Raw genomic sequence first — 14,036 nt, forward strand, 5'->3', positions numbered from 1 at the left:
AGCTTTGGTGATAATTTGTGTCTTGCTCCAAGTGAAGGTGTCCAGTGTTCGATTCCTATACACCGGCCCTTGGATTTGTTAATCGAATTTGCCTGAACTCTGCCTGCCCTGACTTTTGGAAACGTTACATCGACTTGCCTGAACTCTGCTTTCCTCAACCCTCGGACACATGACCCAGATCTCATTTGAATGATGCCAGCCCTGACATTGGCCCGTATCCTGTCTGTGTGCTTTGGCCTATCTCGTGGTGCATGGCACCAGTGTCTCCGACCTCCGTGGTTCAGCCACCAGCTACACTGGAGCTACTCCAGGAGGTAGCAGCCTGGTTGGTTTCCCGCTGCAAAAGGACAGTTTCCTGTACAGGGGTTAAAGGATGAATACCGGCGAACCGCCAGGATAATGCCCTCAGGTTTAGCCCAAAGCCAAACTGGTTAGTTGGCCCATTGGGTCCACACCTGCTGGTTGTAACAGAGCATGGAAAAAGTGAGCAGGGAGGATTCTCGGCATCAAGATGGCATCTGATAAACATCAGACAGCAATATACATAGGCGATGACCAGAGGGGGGCAGGGATGGAAAAAAAAATCTGTTTCACCAGAGTGACCCTTTAAAAAAAATTCAGTTAATTTACAAAAAAGTAATTGAAGAGGGGATTTACAAAGGGACTTAAATCCTACAAATGCCATTTTACAAAATAGAGGATTTTCAATGGTGTGAGTTTGGACACTTTGGAATAAAACATGATCTTTGCAGGCCCTATGTAACAACCAGACAATCAAATGTGTAAAAATATAAACCACATATCAACACTAGTAGGAAACAGAAATGCAAAAAAAGGACATCGCAAAGGATGACGGCAGCAAAGTGGTGATGTCATCAACTTATGGTACAAATGGATGATAATAATGATTATCACATTATGGAGCAGATGGGTGAGCGTGAACAGATAACTGCCAATAACTGACCCTAAGAGCATGTTGACATGGCCTATAATTGACAGATCCATGTCAGACAGTTTAATCTGTGGCAGAACCCCAAGGCTGAGCCTAGGGGCTCCTGTTCACGGGTGTATGTGTAAAATGCTGTGGGTCTCCCTGCAGCGGTTTACCGATTTTTTTTAAGAATCTGCACTGCCAGCAGAGACCGATTTATGGCTACGAGTGCGCTGCACATGGCTGCATAGCACACATGCATCTTTTTTCTAAATGCTCCGCTCTGAAACAGAGCAGAGATACGTATAAAAATGCTGTCTATACCAATAAATAGTACTCACGCTGCATGGTATGCAGAGAAGTACAACATTCTGCAATCTATTTCTCATGCGTATCGACATACAATATCTACACGCACATGTGCATGGAACAGTGAAAGTTCATTGACTCCATTCACCACGTATCGCACAGCTGTGCAGCGCACATGTAATACGCAGTGAAAATACAGTCGTGCACATGAGCCCTAAGAGTTCTGTTACAGACCTCATGTAGATCCACATACAGATTCAGCCCCAGTCATTGAGGCAAATCTTCGTGCGGCTACCTGATGGGGATTTCACACCAAGAATTGACTTGCCAACTCCTGTTTGTTTGTTTTTTCTGCAACGCAGATTTAAAAATCCACATGCAAGAAGTCTAAATTGTATGAACATCTGGGTGGATTTTCATAGAATTCAATAGAATGTTAACTTGATATGGATTTCGCTGCGGATTTTGCCACGGAATCTACTCCCAAATCCATGGCAAAATTACTGTATGCGGTTTGAAAGAAGCCTAACTACAGCTTTCCTAAAGGCCCTATTTAGATTGCAGTATTTGGTATCTGTATTTGTAAGCCAAACCCAGGTATCAAACCTACAGAGAAAGTTTAATTGAAGGATTTGCCCCACTTCTGTATTTTGGACCCACCCCTGGTTTTGGCTTGCAAATGTTGTTGCAGCATACTGATCAAATACTGCCATTTGAGTGGAGGCTATGTTTTCTCCTAATTGATTCCTGAAGCTGACCCTAACACCAGACTCTACTGTCCTTGACTATCACTAAAAATATCTATAATGTAAACCTTATCTGCAACATTGATAAACAATGAGAAGGCACAATCGCAGTGGGTTGATGGGTTGCCATAGCTGGTACTGATAATTCCACAGTGAATTCCACCATGTCACTATACCAAACCAAATTAGTCTATACGCCAGGTCTACAGAATGAATACAAGGGGGAAAAAAAGATTTTTCACAATTAAAACAATACTGTTGTTTTTATTATGGGGTCTTCAGATAACTGTGGTGGGTTATAATACTTAATTACTTTATAAAATAGGATTACAAAAAATGTTTCTCTTTTTTTCTATTACAGTTTCCTCACAATTGCTTTCATTGGTTTGTTTGGATGGTTCATCCACAGACGCCTGGAGAGTCTTTGAAAATGAGGGAGATCATGGAAATGAATCCAGGATGTCTTCAAGAAAATGGTAGAATGTCATGTGTGATTTTGTTGGTCATTAGGGACATATATCTGCTCCGTTGTAATGAAGGCGGCCAAACCCAGTAGATCAACATTGTTCAAAGTTGCAGGGTTTTGATTAATTAATCTATATGGGGGCAGACCAACAGTCCTCCAGTGGCCGATCACAGCAGATGACATTCTTGAAGTACCATCAACCTTTAAAGTAATTGTCAGCAGATAATCAATGGATCGTTTCATTTTATCCAAGTTATATGGCCCCTGAGAAAACGCTACTGGAAGTGCAGCTCATGCCATAATCCTTCATCCTAGCCAGTGTAATCTAAGGAAGTGACATTCAAGTGTAATCACTTAGGACTCATTCGCGAGATCGAATATCGTGTAAAAAAAATAAAAATAATAAAAATACTCATGTTAACAAACCCATTGAAATCAGTGGGTTCTATTTAGAGATGAGCGAACACCAAAATGTTCGGGTGTTCGTTATTCGGAACGAACTTCCCGTGATGCTCGAGGGTTCGTTTCGAACAACGAACCCCATTGAAGTCAATGGGCGACCAGAACATTTTTGTATTTCGCCGATGCTCGCTAAGGTTTTCATGTGTGAAAATCTGGGCAATTCAGGAAAGTGATGGGAATGACACAGTGACGGATAGGGCAGGCGAGGGGCTACATGGTGGGCTGCATCTCAAGTTCACAGGTCCCACTATTAAGCCACAATAGCGGCAAGAGTGCCCCCCCCCCCCCCACTGTCAGCATAAAGATCGTCCTCCTCTGGCACAGCTGTAACAGCTGTAGCAGAGAAGAACGATGTTTGCCCATTGAATTCAATGGAGCGGCAATACAGCATGTTCCACTGAATGCAATGGGCTGCCGGCGATCGCAGGATGAATGGTCGGAAAGGGGTTAAATATATAACCCCTTTCCTGCAATTCATCCAGAAATGTGTTACACTAAAAATATATACCGGCGTATAAGGCGACGGGGCGTATAAGACGACCCCCCAACTGTCACCTTATACGCCGGCAATACAGTGGAGCAAAGAATAAAAATCATTACTTACGTTTTTAGATGATCTGCGGCGCTCCTGCAGGCTGTCACTCCCTCCTAATCCACGGCAGACAAGCTTTCTCTATGAAAGGCTTTAAATCCCTGCCTCCAGAAAGACACGTGCCTTCAGCCAATCACAGCCAATGACAATGATGTCATTGAATGGCTGTGATTGGCTGTGTTTCTGGAGGCGGGGATTTCAAGCCTTGAAATCCCCGCCTCCAGAAACACAGCCAATCACAGCCATTCAATGACATCATTGTCATTGGCTGTGATTGGCTGAAGGCACGTGTCTTTCTGGAGGCAGGGATTTAAAGTCTTTCGTGGAGAAAGCTTGTCTGCCGTGGACCAGGAGGGAGTGACAGCCTGCAGGAGCGCCGCAGATCATCTAAAAACGTAAGTAATGATTTTTATTCTTTGCTCCACTGTATTACCGGCGTATAAGGTGACAGTTGGGGGGTCGTCTTATACGCCCCGTCGCCTTATACACCGGTATATATTTTTAGTGTAACACATTTCTGGATGAATTGCAGGAAAGGGGTTATATATTTAACCCCTTTCCGACCATTCATCCTGCGATCGCCGGCAGCCCATTGCATTCAGTGGAACATGCTGTATTGCCGCTCCATTGAATTCAATGGGCAAACATCGTTCTTCTCTGCTACAGCTGTTACAGCTGTGCCAGAGAAGAAGGATTTGTCTTCTATATGTTCTCAATGGGGTCAGCGCTGCTGCCGCTGGCCCCATTGAGCGCATATAGAATGCATCCATAGCGAGCCGCGGGAGGGGCAGATTTCAATACTCGGGTGACACCTTATCTCCCCAGCCACTCACAGCAGGGGGGTGGTATAGGGCTTAAACGTTGCAGGGGGAAGTTGTAATGCCTTCCCTGTCTTTATATTGGCCAAAAAAAAGCGCTAACGTCTCAGGGAAGAAAGTTAAATTAACCAGAACACCGCATGGTGTTCGTTACGAATAACGAACATCCCGAACACCCTAATATTCGCACGAATATCAAGCTCGGACGAACGCGTTCGCTCATCTCTAGTTCTATTTACTACATATTACGCACGCACAAATTGAGCGAGTAATATGCAGAGTAAAGATGGCACTTCCTATATTAGCCATAATGGAAAACCGTTCTCAATGAATGCCTGACTCTCTAGCGGTCTTGGCCTATCCATGTGCTCTGTTTATATGACCATTTCACCCACAGCTGCAAATGTGTGGCTAATTCCTGACTCTACCCTCAGAGCGTTCAATCTAACTGATCACTGACCAGCTTCAATATAGAAGGGGCTGTTCTAATGAGACAATACTTTTTAAATCTACACAATCCAATTCAAATGGTATAACACAGTGACAAACTTTGTTCTACTTGCTCATTGTAATTTGCATATGTCAAAATAACTGCAGTCTTTACTAATAGGGTCACTGGGGCAAAAGAAGTCTATAGTAAATTAAAGTAGGAGCCCTTCACAGTTATAGACAACCTAAAACAATAGACTGGCCTATCATCCAGGCCAGAGGCTCTATCAGTCCTCTCATTTATTTCCTTTTGTGCTCTGCTTGTGGAACTGATCCTCTAAGGATTGGGCTCTTGATTAGAGCTGTTAGGCAATACCTTAACAGAATAGACCATTAGCTAAAGAAAAGAAAAGGGGTTAACTCTTAATGTACTGAGACTTACTTTGAGGAAGCAAGGACTAATAATCATCAAGTAAGACCACTGATTGCTGTGACACCATATGAAGAGAGACTATTGCCAGCTTTCGTTCTTGCAGGCCTCTGCTGTATACTTATCATTACAACTGGGGTCATAATAAGAGAGATAAGTTTGATAGCTGCCTACAGCTATACACAGCGCTCTAGTGGTTCAGTCACTATCACACAAAAAGGCACACATGTATCAGTACACTATCTGTACTAGTATACCACATGGTTGGTGAAAAAGTACTTAAGTTCCTGACGAAGTGCCTACACTTGGCATGGAAACGCGTTGAACTAACGGAAAGTGTATAAAATCATTGAACCAACTAAGTATATAAAATCATTGGACCAACTGAAAAGCATCAATCAAAATTGTATATAAATCATCATAAATACAATTTTGATGGACCAACTACTAATTAACAATTGAAGAATCATCATAATTACAACCCTGATGATTACAATTTTTAGCAATAAGTACAGTTAGTATATGAGCAGGTATAGAGGGATTCCCCAATCCTCTGTCACTGTGCATCTTAGATGCTCCTACATTATGCATTGATGATGATTAACGATTCCTACGTATATTGTCTGATAAATCGGACCAAGTGTGTCACCCAATATTGTTCTGAGAAAAATTGACACACTATTCAGTCTCATGAATGCAATAAGGATTGACATACTATATAATTAGTGACCAAGAAATCTTCATCAATACCAAAACAGTGCCGAGGATTATGTTGTATTTGTTCGTTCTTTTGGTGTCTGTCCTTGTCAATCAATAAAATACAGTCTTTACTAATGATTTCCATTGGCTCCTCCAGGTCTCTCGCAGATTCTCACATTAGTTGTTGAAGAGCTGGGCCTTTTCTACCACAGGGATATCAATGGAATTGGTTTATTGTACAGTTTGCTCCAGGCTCCTTGGCTGCAGTCTTTACTTAAGGTATTTGATTAGCGATCACAAAGCTTATCTTGAAAATTCATTTAATTCGGCATCCAATAATACTAAAAACCTGATGCACACGTTTCTGGAAAAGAACTGCAAGTTGAACCTAATACAACTTTATAGGATGCAAGACGGAATGTATCTGTACACAGACTGCAAAGCTGGTTCATGCTACATGTGTGGTGACACCAATGTACAGCATAGGATCTTCCTCTATTTACACCCATAATGCAATGCTGCATTCTACAATTCCTTCCAAATATCTGAGTCTTTTCTGGTCTAGGAGCTTTATTTCTTATCCAACCCAAAAACACTGTCCACTTCTCATCCTTACAACAAGACGAATAGCACCTTTTTCTATTAATTACACTAAGCAAAAAGAAATTTGTTTTTGTTCCTGGGAATTTAAAGCTAGTCTTGTGTTGCCTAGGTCACATGTAACTGCTAATATGCTTTTATTGAGTCATATGGTTTTGTCATATGGATACATTATTTGTCTGATTGTCTCCTGCACACAGCAGAAAGTATACTTAAGTTCCAGGCAGCTCCAGACTTGTAAAAACAAGCAGGTGTATGCGCCATGTGCAATGACACGTCTATTGACAATCTACCAAGATTGGACATGATGCATGCAGTGATACGCTGCACAGGATATAGTGCCAGCTAAAATACCAGTTCAACTGGTACAAAACCATAGCACATTACTAGTTACATGTGACCTAAGCAACACAAAACTAGCGTTTAGATTAAATTCTCGGAAACAAAAAAACTGTTACTAAGTGTTGATTTGAATTAGGTTTACTGATTTTATGCAAACAAGAATAAGAAAAAATCATAATAGAATTTTTTTTTTTAATAGTTTTTTTGGCCACAAACCAAACCTTTAAATCTACTAAGAGAGATTTCCTAACCGTTTGTGAAATAAGACATCAGGAACTAAGAGTTACAATCTGGGACCAAATTTATTTAGTAGTGGGGTCTTTAAGCCCACTTGCATACCAGGCCTATAGGCCATTGCAGCTTTATTCCAACTATGATGTAATACATAGACTTGAGGCTGCAACTCTATGTTCAAAGAACCCATTTCTAGACTGATGAAGTTTTTACCAAGTTCTTGTACCACAACGGTGTTTGATAAAAGAGGGATACTGGTGTTATTAGAGAGTTGAAATGATGTATTTTCTGTATATTTTTAAGCATATAATCAAGCTAAAAGCTGCTAATATCTTATAATGTGATATTGTTTGAGACCTCCTTCCTCCTCCTTCCAGCAGTACTTCCTTTTACCCTTCCCCACATTCGACCTCGTATCACAAAACAGGGATCTGCATCATCGCGAGGTTGTGCCTGAAAATGATTCTAGTTTGGGTTACTTGTGTAGGTACCAGGCTATATAACACTACTCACAGTACATAACATCGATGACATTGCTTGTAGATGCAAATGCATTTTTAAAAATGTAGTAAGTCTCAAACAGATATTCTCTCTGCTGTTTTATTGCAGGTGCATGACTGTCTTCACCAATTTGTTAAGAATAGGCCTGTGCCGGTTGTACCTAAGGCTCGTGCTTTATGCAGTGAGGTTAGTTAAAGACATGTCTTCTGTATTATCTATTGTTGCAGTCAAGTGTAGTCTCATATTGTAATTCTGTTAGTTTCTCCATTGCATTTGCACTTTCATCTGGCTAGCAAAAGATGGAGTAGAGCAGTGTTTCCCAAACTCCAGTCCTCACGACCCCCAACAGGTCATGATTGGAGGATATCCTACAGAGAGATCATTTGTGACAATATTAGAGGACTGACAGTAAGTACATCACCAGTGTAATACTATGGAAATCCTGAAAACCTGACCTGTTGGAGCGTCCTGCAGACTGGAGTTTGGGAAACCTTGGAGTAGAGGAATGACTAGTTTGTAACTAGAGATGAGCGAGCGTACTCGCTAAGGCAATCTACTCGAGCGAGTAGTGCCTTATGCAAGTACCTGCCGGCTCGTCTCAAAAGATTCGGGTGCCGGCGGGGAAGAGCGGTGAGTTGCGGGAGTGAGCAGGGGGGAGCAGGGGGGAAGAGAGTGAGAGAGAGATCCCCGCCCCCCGCCGGCACCCGAATCTTTAGAGACGAGCGGGCAGGTCATCTCTAAAGGCACTACCCGCTCAAGTAGTTTGCCTTAGCGAGTACGCTCGCTCATCTCTATTTCTACCCAATTAGAACAAAATAGGCACTGAAGAGGTTAAAATTCAAGTAAAAAGAAAAACTTTAAATTATAGGTGCCCCTCTAGTGGGACAGGTCTACCCAAGAAAGGTGCAGGCCATCAAACCTGAGGTCCACGGTAGCTCAGCACAGCAATAAACCAGTTAGGCCAGATAGATTAATCGTGGCTTTGGATATCCAACGTAGGAGGGCGGCAACGGGGCATCCAAAATAAATCTCGGTCATGTGTGAAACAAGAAATCAAAAGAAAAAAATAAGCCTCAGCGCTTCAAAGGTAACAGGCACTAGAGATTAGTAGTAAATACACTTACTTTACAGGGGGTCTCAAACGAGAATGCCCCTTTCATCCAGATATGCCAGATTTGTCAAGGACGTCTCTCAAGAGTTCAAATCCACAGTGGTTATGTAAAGGACCAGTTTTTTTTATTATTGTTGGTACATAACAGGAAAATAAAAATAATTTTAAAAAAAGGAATACAGGAGTGCAACGCGTTTCGGAGAGACCAAATGCATCCTTTTTCAAGCACATACAGGGTTCATATAGTCAGGATGTATATATAGCAATTGAAGAAGTGTGGTATAGAATTCCCACCATTAAGTCCCATTTGTTGCACTAACTAAATTTGGAGTATCTGGATGAAGGGGGCGTTCTCATTTGAGACTTCCCTGTAAATTAAGTATATTTACTTCTGATCTCTAATGCATATAAGCCTTGGAGCGCCGGTGCTTTTTTTTAATTTTCTTCTTTTGATTTCTAAAGGGGACATATCTATTAAAAATTACAGCCATAGTTACTGATCTAATGATGCAAGAGCAGATTAAAACAGCATTTCCAAGCAGTAGCCAAGAAGATCTTTGGGTTTATATAGGAGTGATAGATGCAAAAAGGTACAAGGTTTTCAATCAAAACTATTTGCAAAGTTGCATAATTGATTTTAGTTTTGGGTGCATTGGAGCAATAAAAAAATTGTTGCAAAAATGTACATAATCTTTTTAAAGGGGTTATCCGGGGACAATGTTTTTCAACAGCTGCTCACAATGTTGTACCAACATCAAAGAAGCCATATTTGCCTCCAGGACTTCCGTTCCATGGATGCCTGGTCCCTCACTAATCTTCACTGACATCCCAACAATGGTACATGCCAAATGGAGCCAGTGATTGGCTGCAGCGGTCATATGCTGCTGGAGTCGGTGATGTCATCACTGATTTGCTGCAGCCGGAAGTGAAGACCAGCGGGAATCGGGCACCATCGGAATGGGAGCAGTGGAGGAGGCGAGTTTGGCTTCTTTTATGTTGATACAGCTTTGTGAGCAGCTTTACCTATGTAATATCCTGCAGTTGTTATAGATTGGAGTGTCTTTCTAAAAGAGGTTCGTATTGCCCATTTAAATCACAAATGGTTTCTTAACAGGTTGCCGATGTGCTGCGGGAGTCCCCTTCTTCTTCTGACTCTCGTGAATTAAGACATCTTCTGCGAGGGCCACACTTTAAGGCAAGGCATTTTTTAGGCTTGCTTCTTTATTGGCACATTTAATGGATTAGTACATTTTGATATTGTATATGTTACAGGCAGAGTGTTTAATGCAGACATTGTATAGAACGTCTAGGTAGTTTATAGAATGCCTAGCATGTTTTAGGCAAATAGTGAAATAGAGCTCAGCTTAACCTAGCTAGGCTTCCCATCATCTGGGGCAAAGGTTAAGTTGAGCATCCACCTCCTATACAATTTTTCCAAACTACCTAAAAACAATATCCGTGCACAATTTCACCTATTCTGTGTGCTTGTGCTGGGGAATGGATATTCCATGGCCTACCCTCATTCATGAATTGAGTTTTTGTTTTTTATTTCTGTTTTACATGCACCATTGGTCTGTGGGGGGAAAAATGCTTCTCTTAAAAGACCCATTGATTTAATGGGTCTGAGTAATGGCTGAGCTGGCTCAGTTACAAACTTGTACAGAACTCTGATCTAATTCTCGCCCAATGTCAATGGGCTCTTACACTTAAACCCTGTCCACAGAAAAGAGATAAGTGATTTGCGAGGGTCCAATTGCTAAGACCACCATGGATCACAAGAATGGGGGACCTATTTACTGAATGAATGGGGTGGAGGCAGGGGCGTAGCTAAAGGCTCATGGGCCCGGGTGCAAAAGTGTATCTTGGGGCCCCCCAATTTCTCTTAACCCTTTAACGCAGCGGCGTAACTTGAAGCTCCTGGGCCCCAATGCAAAACCTGTAACAGGCCCCCCAACTATAATGCTTTATTCATAGTACTGGGATCCCTACATGGAGAGGAGAGGCCTTATGGGCCCCCTAAGGCTCCTGGGCCCGGGTGCAACCGCATCCCCTATAGTTACGCCAGTGGGTGGAGGTGAAGCAGGAGCCCTGCTGCACTATACATTTTAATGGGACTGACGGAGAAAAGTACTGGTACTCCGCTCTCAGTAGCAGTCCAAAAAAAAGGAATGGAGCAGCAGCCACCATTGCATTCACGAGGAAGGTGGGGGGGACGCGAGACATTTTGTGATCAGTGCAGGTCTCAGTGGCTGGACCCTCCCCAATCAGACACTTATCCCTTATCACCCTGGCTATGTCACATAGGGTTGGATTGTGGGACATTGGAAGAATATGGAGGAGGATGAGGGTTAAGTGTGGGATCATAGAAGATGATGGGAGTTGGATTGTGGAGCATTAAAAAACAATGATGGGGGTTTATGGTGTGGAGGGTATCTTTTAGTATAGGGAAAAAAATTGGATGCCTGGGAAAAGGGGCGGGAGCAGTCCTCTGCTGGCAGGAGTAGCTTATACTTTGCCAGATCACCTTTCGGCATTGTCTAGGAAATGTGTGAAATATTAGTTTCATACTTTGACATCCGATTTTTGGCATTCTATACAATGACTCACTTCACACATCGCCTGTAACATATAAAATGCCTTGTAAAGTATATAATGTCAGAATAATATTACCTTGCTTCATAATTTGCCTAAAATATGCTAAGCATTCTACTTTGCTGCTTAGTCTCGGGCTAAAGATTGCAGGTGGAATTTCCGTGCAGAAAGTCCACATGGAAATTCCGTGTCAGTTTTTTCCTGTGTGAACCCAGCCTAAAAGAAAACCTTTCCAATGGTCCGTCCTATCCTCATATATGTGTAATATCGTTGTTCTACTTCCCAGGCACTGCTGTCTGCCCATGATACAGTGGCACAGAAAGATTTTGAGCCTGTTCTCCCTCCACTACCAGAAAACATCCCCGAAAATGAGGAAGCGATGAGAATTGTGTGCCTGGTGAAGAACAAGCAGCCTCTGGTAAAAGAGAATGATGGCGACTTACGATACAATTTACTGTGCTGGCTGTTATCTCCAAAAACTATTACTTGTAGGAAACTGCGGTTAAACATATTTATACACATTTTGGGGGGGCTGTATGTAGAAATCTAAAATGCTGCAATTTTCATATTTGTAACTCGCAGAAAAAGAAGCCAAATACGCACCACATGATAAATTGGAGGGCAGCTCGATCACCGTATATCCTAGTAGCATGCAGAAAGCCAGATTGCAGTATGGAGGAGCTAAATGTTCAGTGCAGACTCAACTCAGAATGGGGAAGGGGTGACTGCTGACAACATAGTCCGTACACATGAACTGATACCAAGGATGCCAGCCATAGATAAGTGTGCCACACTATATAGGAATGCAACCCTACTGGCAAAACAGTGGAAACCTTTTCATATTTGCCACAATGTATCATGGAGGTAGAAATATTCTTATGTATTTTTTAACACAATCGCACATTGCAAATACGCTCGTGAATGAACCCATTGAAATCGATGAGTTCTATTCACTGTGTATTCCGCACACCAAATTTTCATGCATAATACACTGCGCAAATACGGTCGTGTGAACAAACCCTTACATTGATCAATTAGTCATTCATTGGAGGGATCTCCATGCAAAATTATTAGCAAGTCATTCAAATACGAATGACTGCAACTTTACATCAATCGACCAGCAACTATTTTTTAGGTGAGCTGAAACAAAACTAGTGACCAGTGAGCAAACTATCGCTCGTCACTCGTGGTTGGTGGCCACGTTAAATGGAATGACTATGGTTTGCATTCGCTCTTTTAAGCAATTTATTCCAACAATTGTCATCCTGTGTTAAGGTGCCTCAACGCTGAAGTCGGCAAAGAAGATGCAGCATGGCTGCAAGGAGTATTATAGTAATTTCTTTCTATATTATTTTTGAAAGGCAGGACTATCTATACAAGGCCAAGCCCATGTCTGCGTTGGAACTTCTGTTTGGAGGTTCCATCACAGATCCGGCACGAAATATCGGGAGAGTGCTTCCGGTAAAATGCTGGGTGGCTGTTCGGCCATGGGGATTCCTCTTTCCTGGTCCCTGAACGGAGCAGGAGAATAGAACTCCTGCCACAGATATGAAAGCAGCCTGAGCCTATTAAAGCTTTAATCCTTTTTTTTTTTTCTTTTTTTTTTTTTTTGCTTATGCAACATTCTTCTGGGTCAGAGGAGATGCTCTGCAACAATACAGAGAGAGAGAGAGTTCTTCTATCTCTGGCTGTTTTACCACACAATAAAAACAATCAAGCCCCTGGAAGTAACTTTGTAGCTGAGGTTTTGTTTGGCAAAGTGCTTTGAGTTCAGTGTTTTGACTTCACTGTTGGGTTCCTCTCCAGGCGTTCAGCCTAAATTTACATCTGCACTATGGTATCTATTTTCCTGCTCCATTATGAGAGCAGGAAAGCTGAATCCCCTGGTGAACAGATCTGGGTCATAACAGAACTAAACCATGCCAAACGGATTCCATTGACTATAATGGGGTCCGTTTGGTTTCTGCACCTGCCCAGCATTTTTACCTGACGAAAAAGTCCTGCGTGCACAATTTTTTCATCTTTAATTTCATGCTGCATCTCACTGGAGCCTCCAGATGTGAATAGGGCCCTAGGGCTCATTCACACGGTCGCGAAAATCGTGCAGAAGATAGCCGTGCAAAAAAAGCGCGGCTAACTGTACTAAATATTGCATGAATGGACTATTTTCCTCAGGCGAGTCCTGAGCCTTATTAGCGTAAAAATCGCCCATTCACACGATCTGGAGCTGCGTGCTACAGAAAAAATGCCCTGCTGTTTGGAATTCTCTCGGTCAGTAGAAATCCTCCTAATGACTTCTAATGTCTAAACTACAGGCACTGGTCTTTTCCGAACCTTGGACGCAGCTAAATTCCCTCTCCCTCCCTCTTTTTTTCAGTGCCCATAGGAGTCTATGGACACTGCTGCACATCGTGCACCAAAGATAGGTCAGGTCCTATCCTCTCACGCAGCAGGGAATTTCAGTTGCTGAATATCAGTAACTGATGTCCTACCTTTTTAGGTGCAATTTTTAAAAAAATACTATTTTTTAAAATTAATTATTTTTTAATTTATTCATTTTCCTGCAGCTTAAATTACTTCATCTGAACGTTTCTGTAGGAAATCATTGATTCTATTAGTTGTGATTTTTTTGCACATAATAGCTGCGCAAATTCCCTTGTGTGAATGAGCCCTTAGGGTGGATTCAGACGACCATATATCGGCTCGGGTTTCATATACGGTGTCCTCATCTGCAGAGGGGGAGGATGGAAGAGCCAGGAGCAGGAATTGAGCTC

At 42.2% G+C, this 14,036-nt stretch overlaps 1 protein-coding gene across 1 annotated transcript in view; it reads left to right on the plus strand.

Annotated features, from left to right (window-relative positions):
- Positions 1–891: 891 nt before the first annotated feature.
- The window catches only part of MPP4 (MAGUK p55 scaffold protein 4), a 46,198-nt gene continuing 33,053 nt past the window's right edge, over positions 892–14,036 (plus strand). Inside the window, exons 1-5 of the mRNA XM_066577784.1 lie at positions 892–931; positions 6,040–6,161; positions 7,668–7,745; positions 9,785–9,865; positions 11,549–11,680. Coding sequence (XP_066433881.1) covers positions 892–931; positions 6,040–6,161; positions 7,668–7,745; positions 9,785–9,865; positions 11,549–11,680 — 453 coding nt within the window. The remainder of the gene's footprint in view (positions 932–6,039; positions 6,162–7,667; positions 7,746–9,784; positions 9,866–11,548; positions 11,681–14,036) is intronic.

Source organism: Eleutherodactylus coqui, chromosome 8 (assembly GCF_035609145.1).
Source record: "Eleutherodactylus coqui strain aEleCoq1 chromosome 8, aEleCoq1.hap1, whole genome shotgun sequence".
NCBI lineage: Eukaryota > Metazoa > Chordata > Amphibia > Anura > Eleutherodactylidae > Eleutherodactylus > Eleutherodactylus coqui.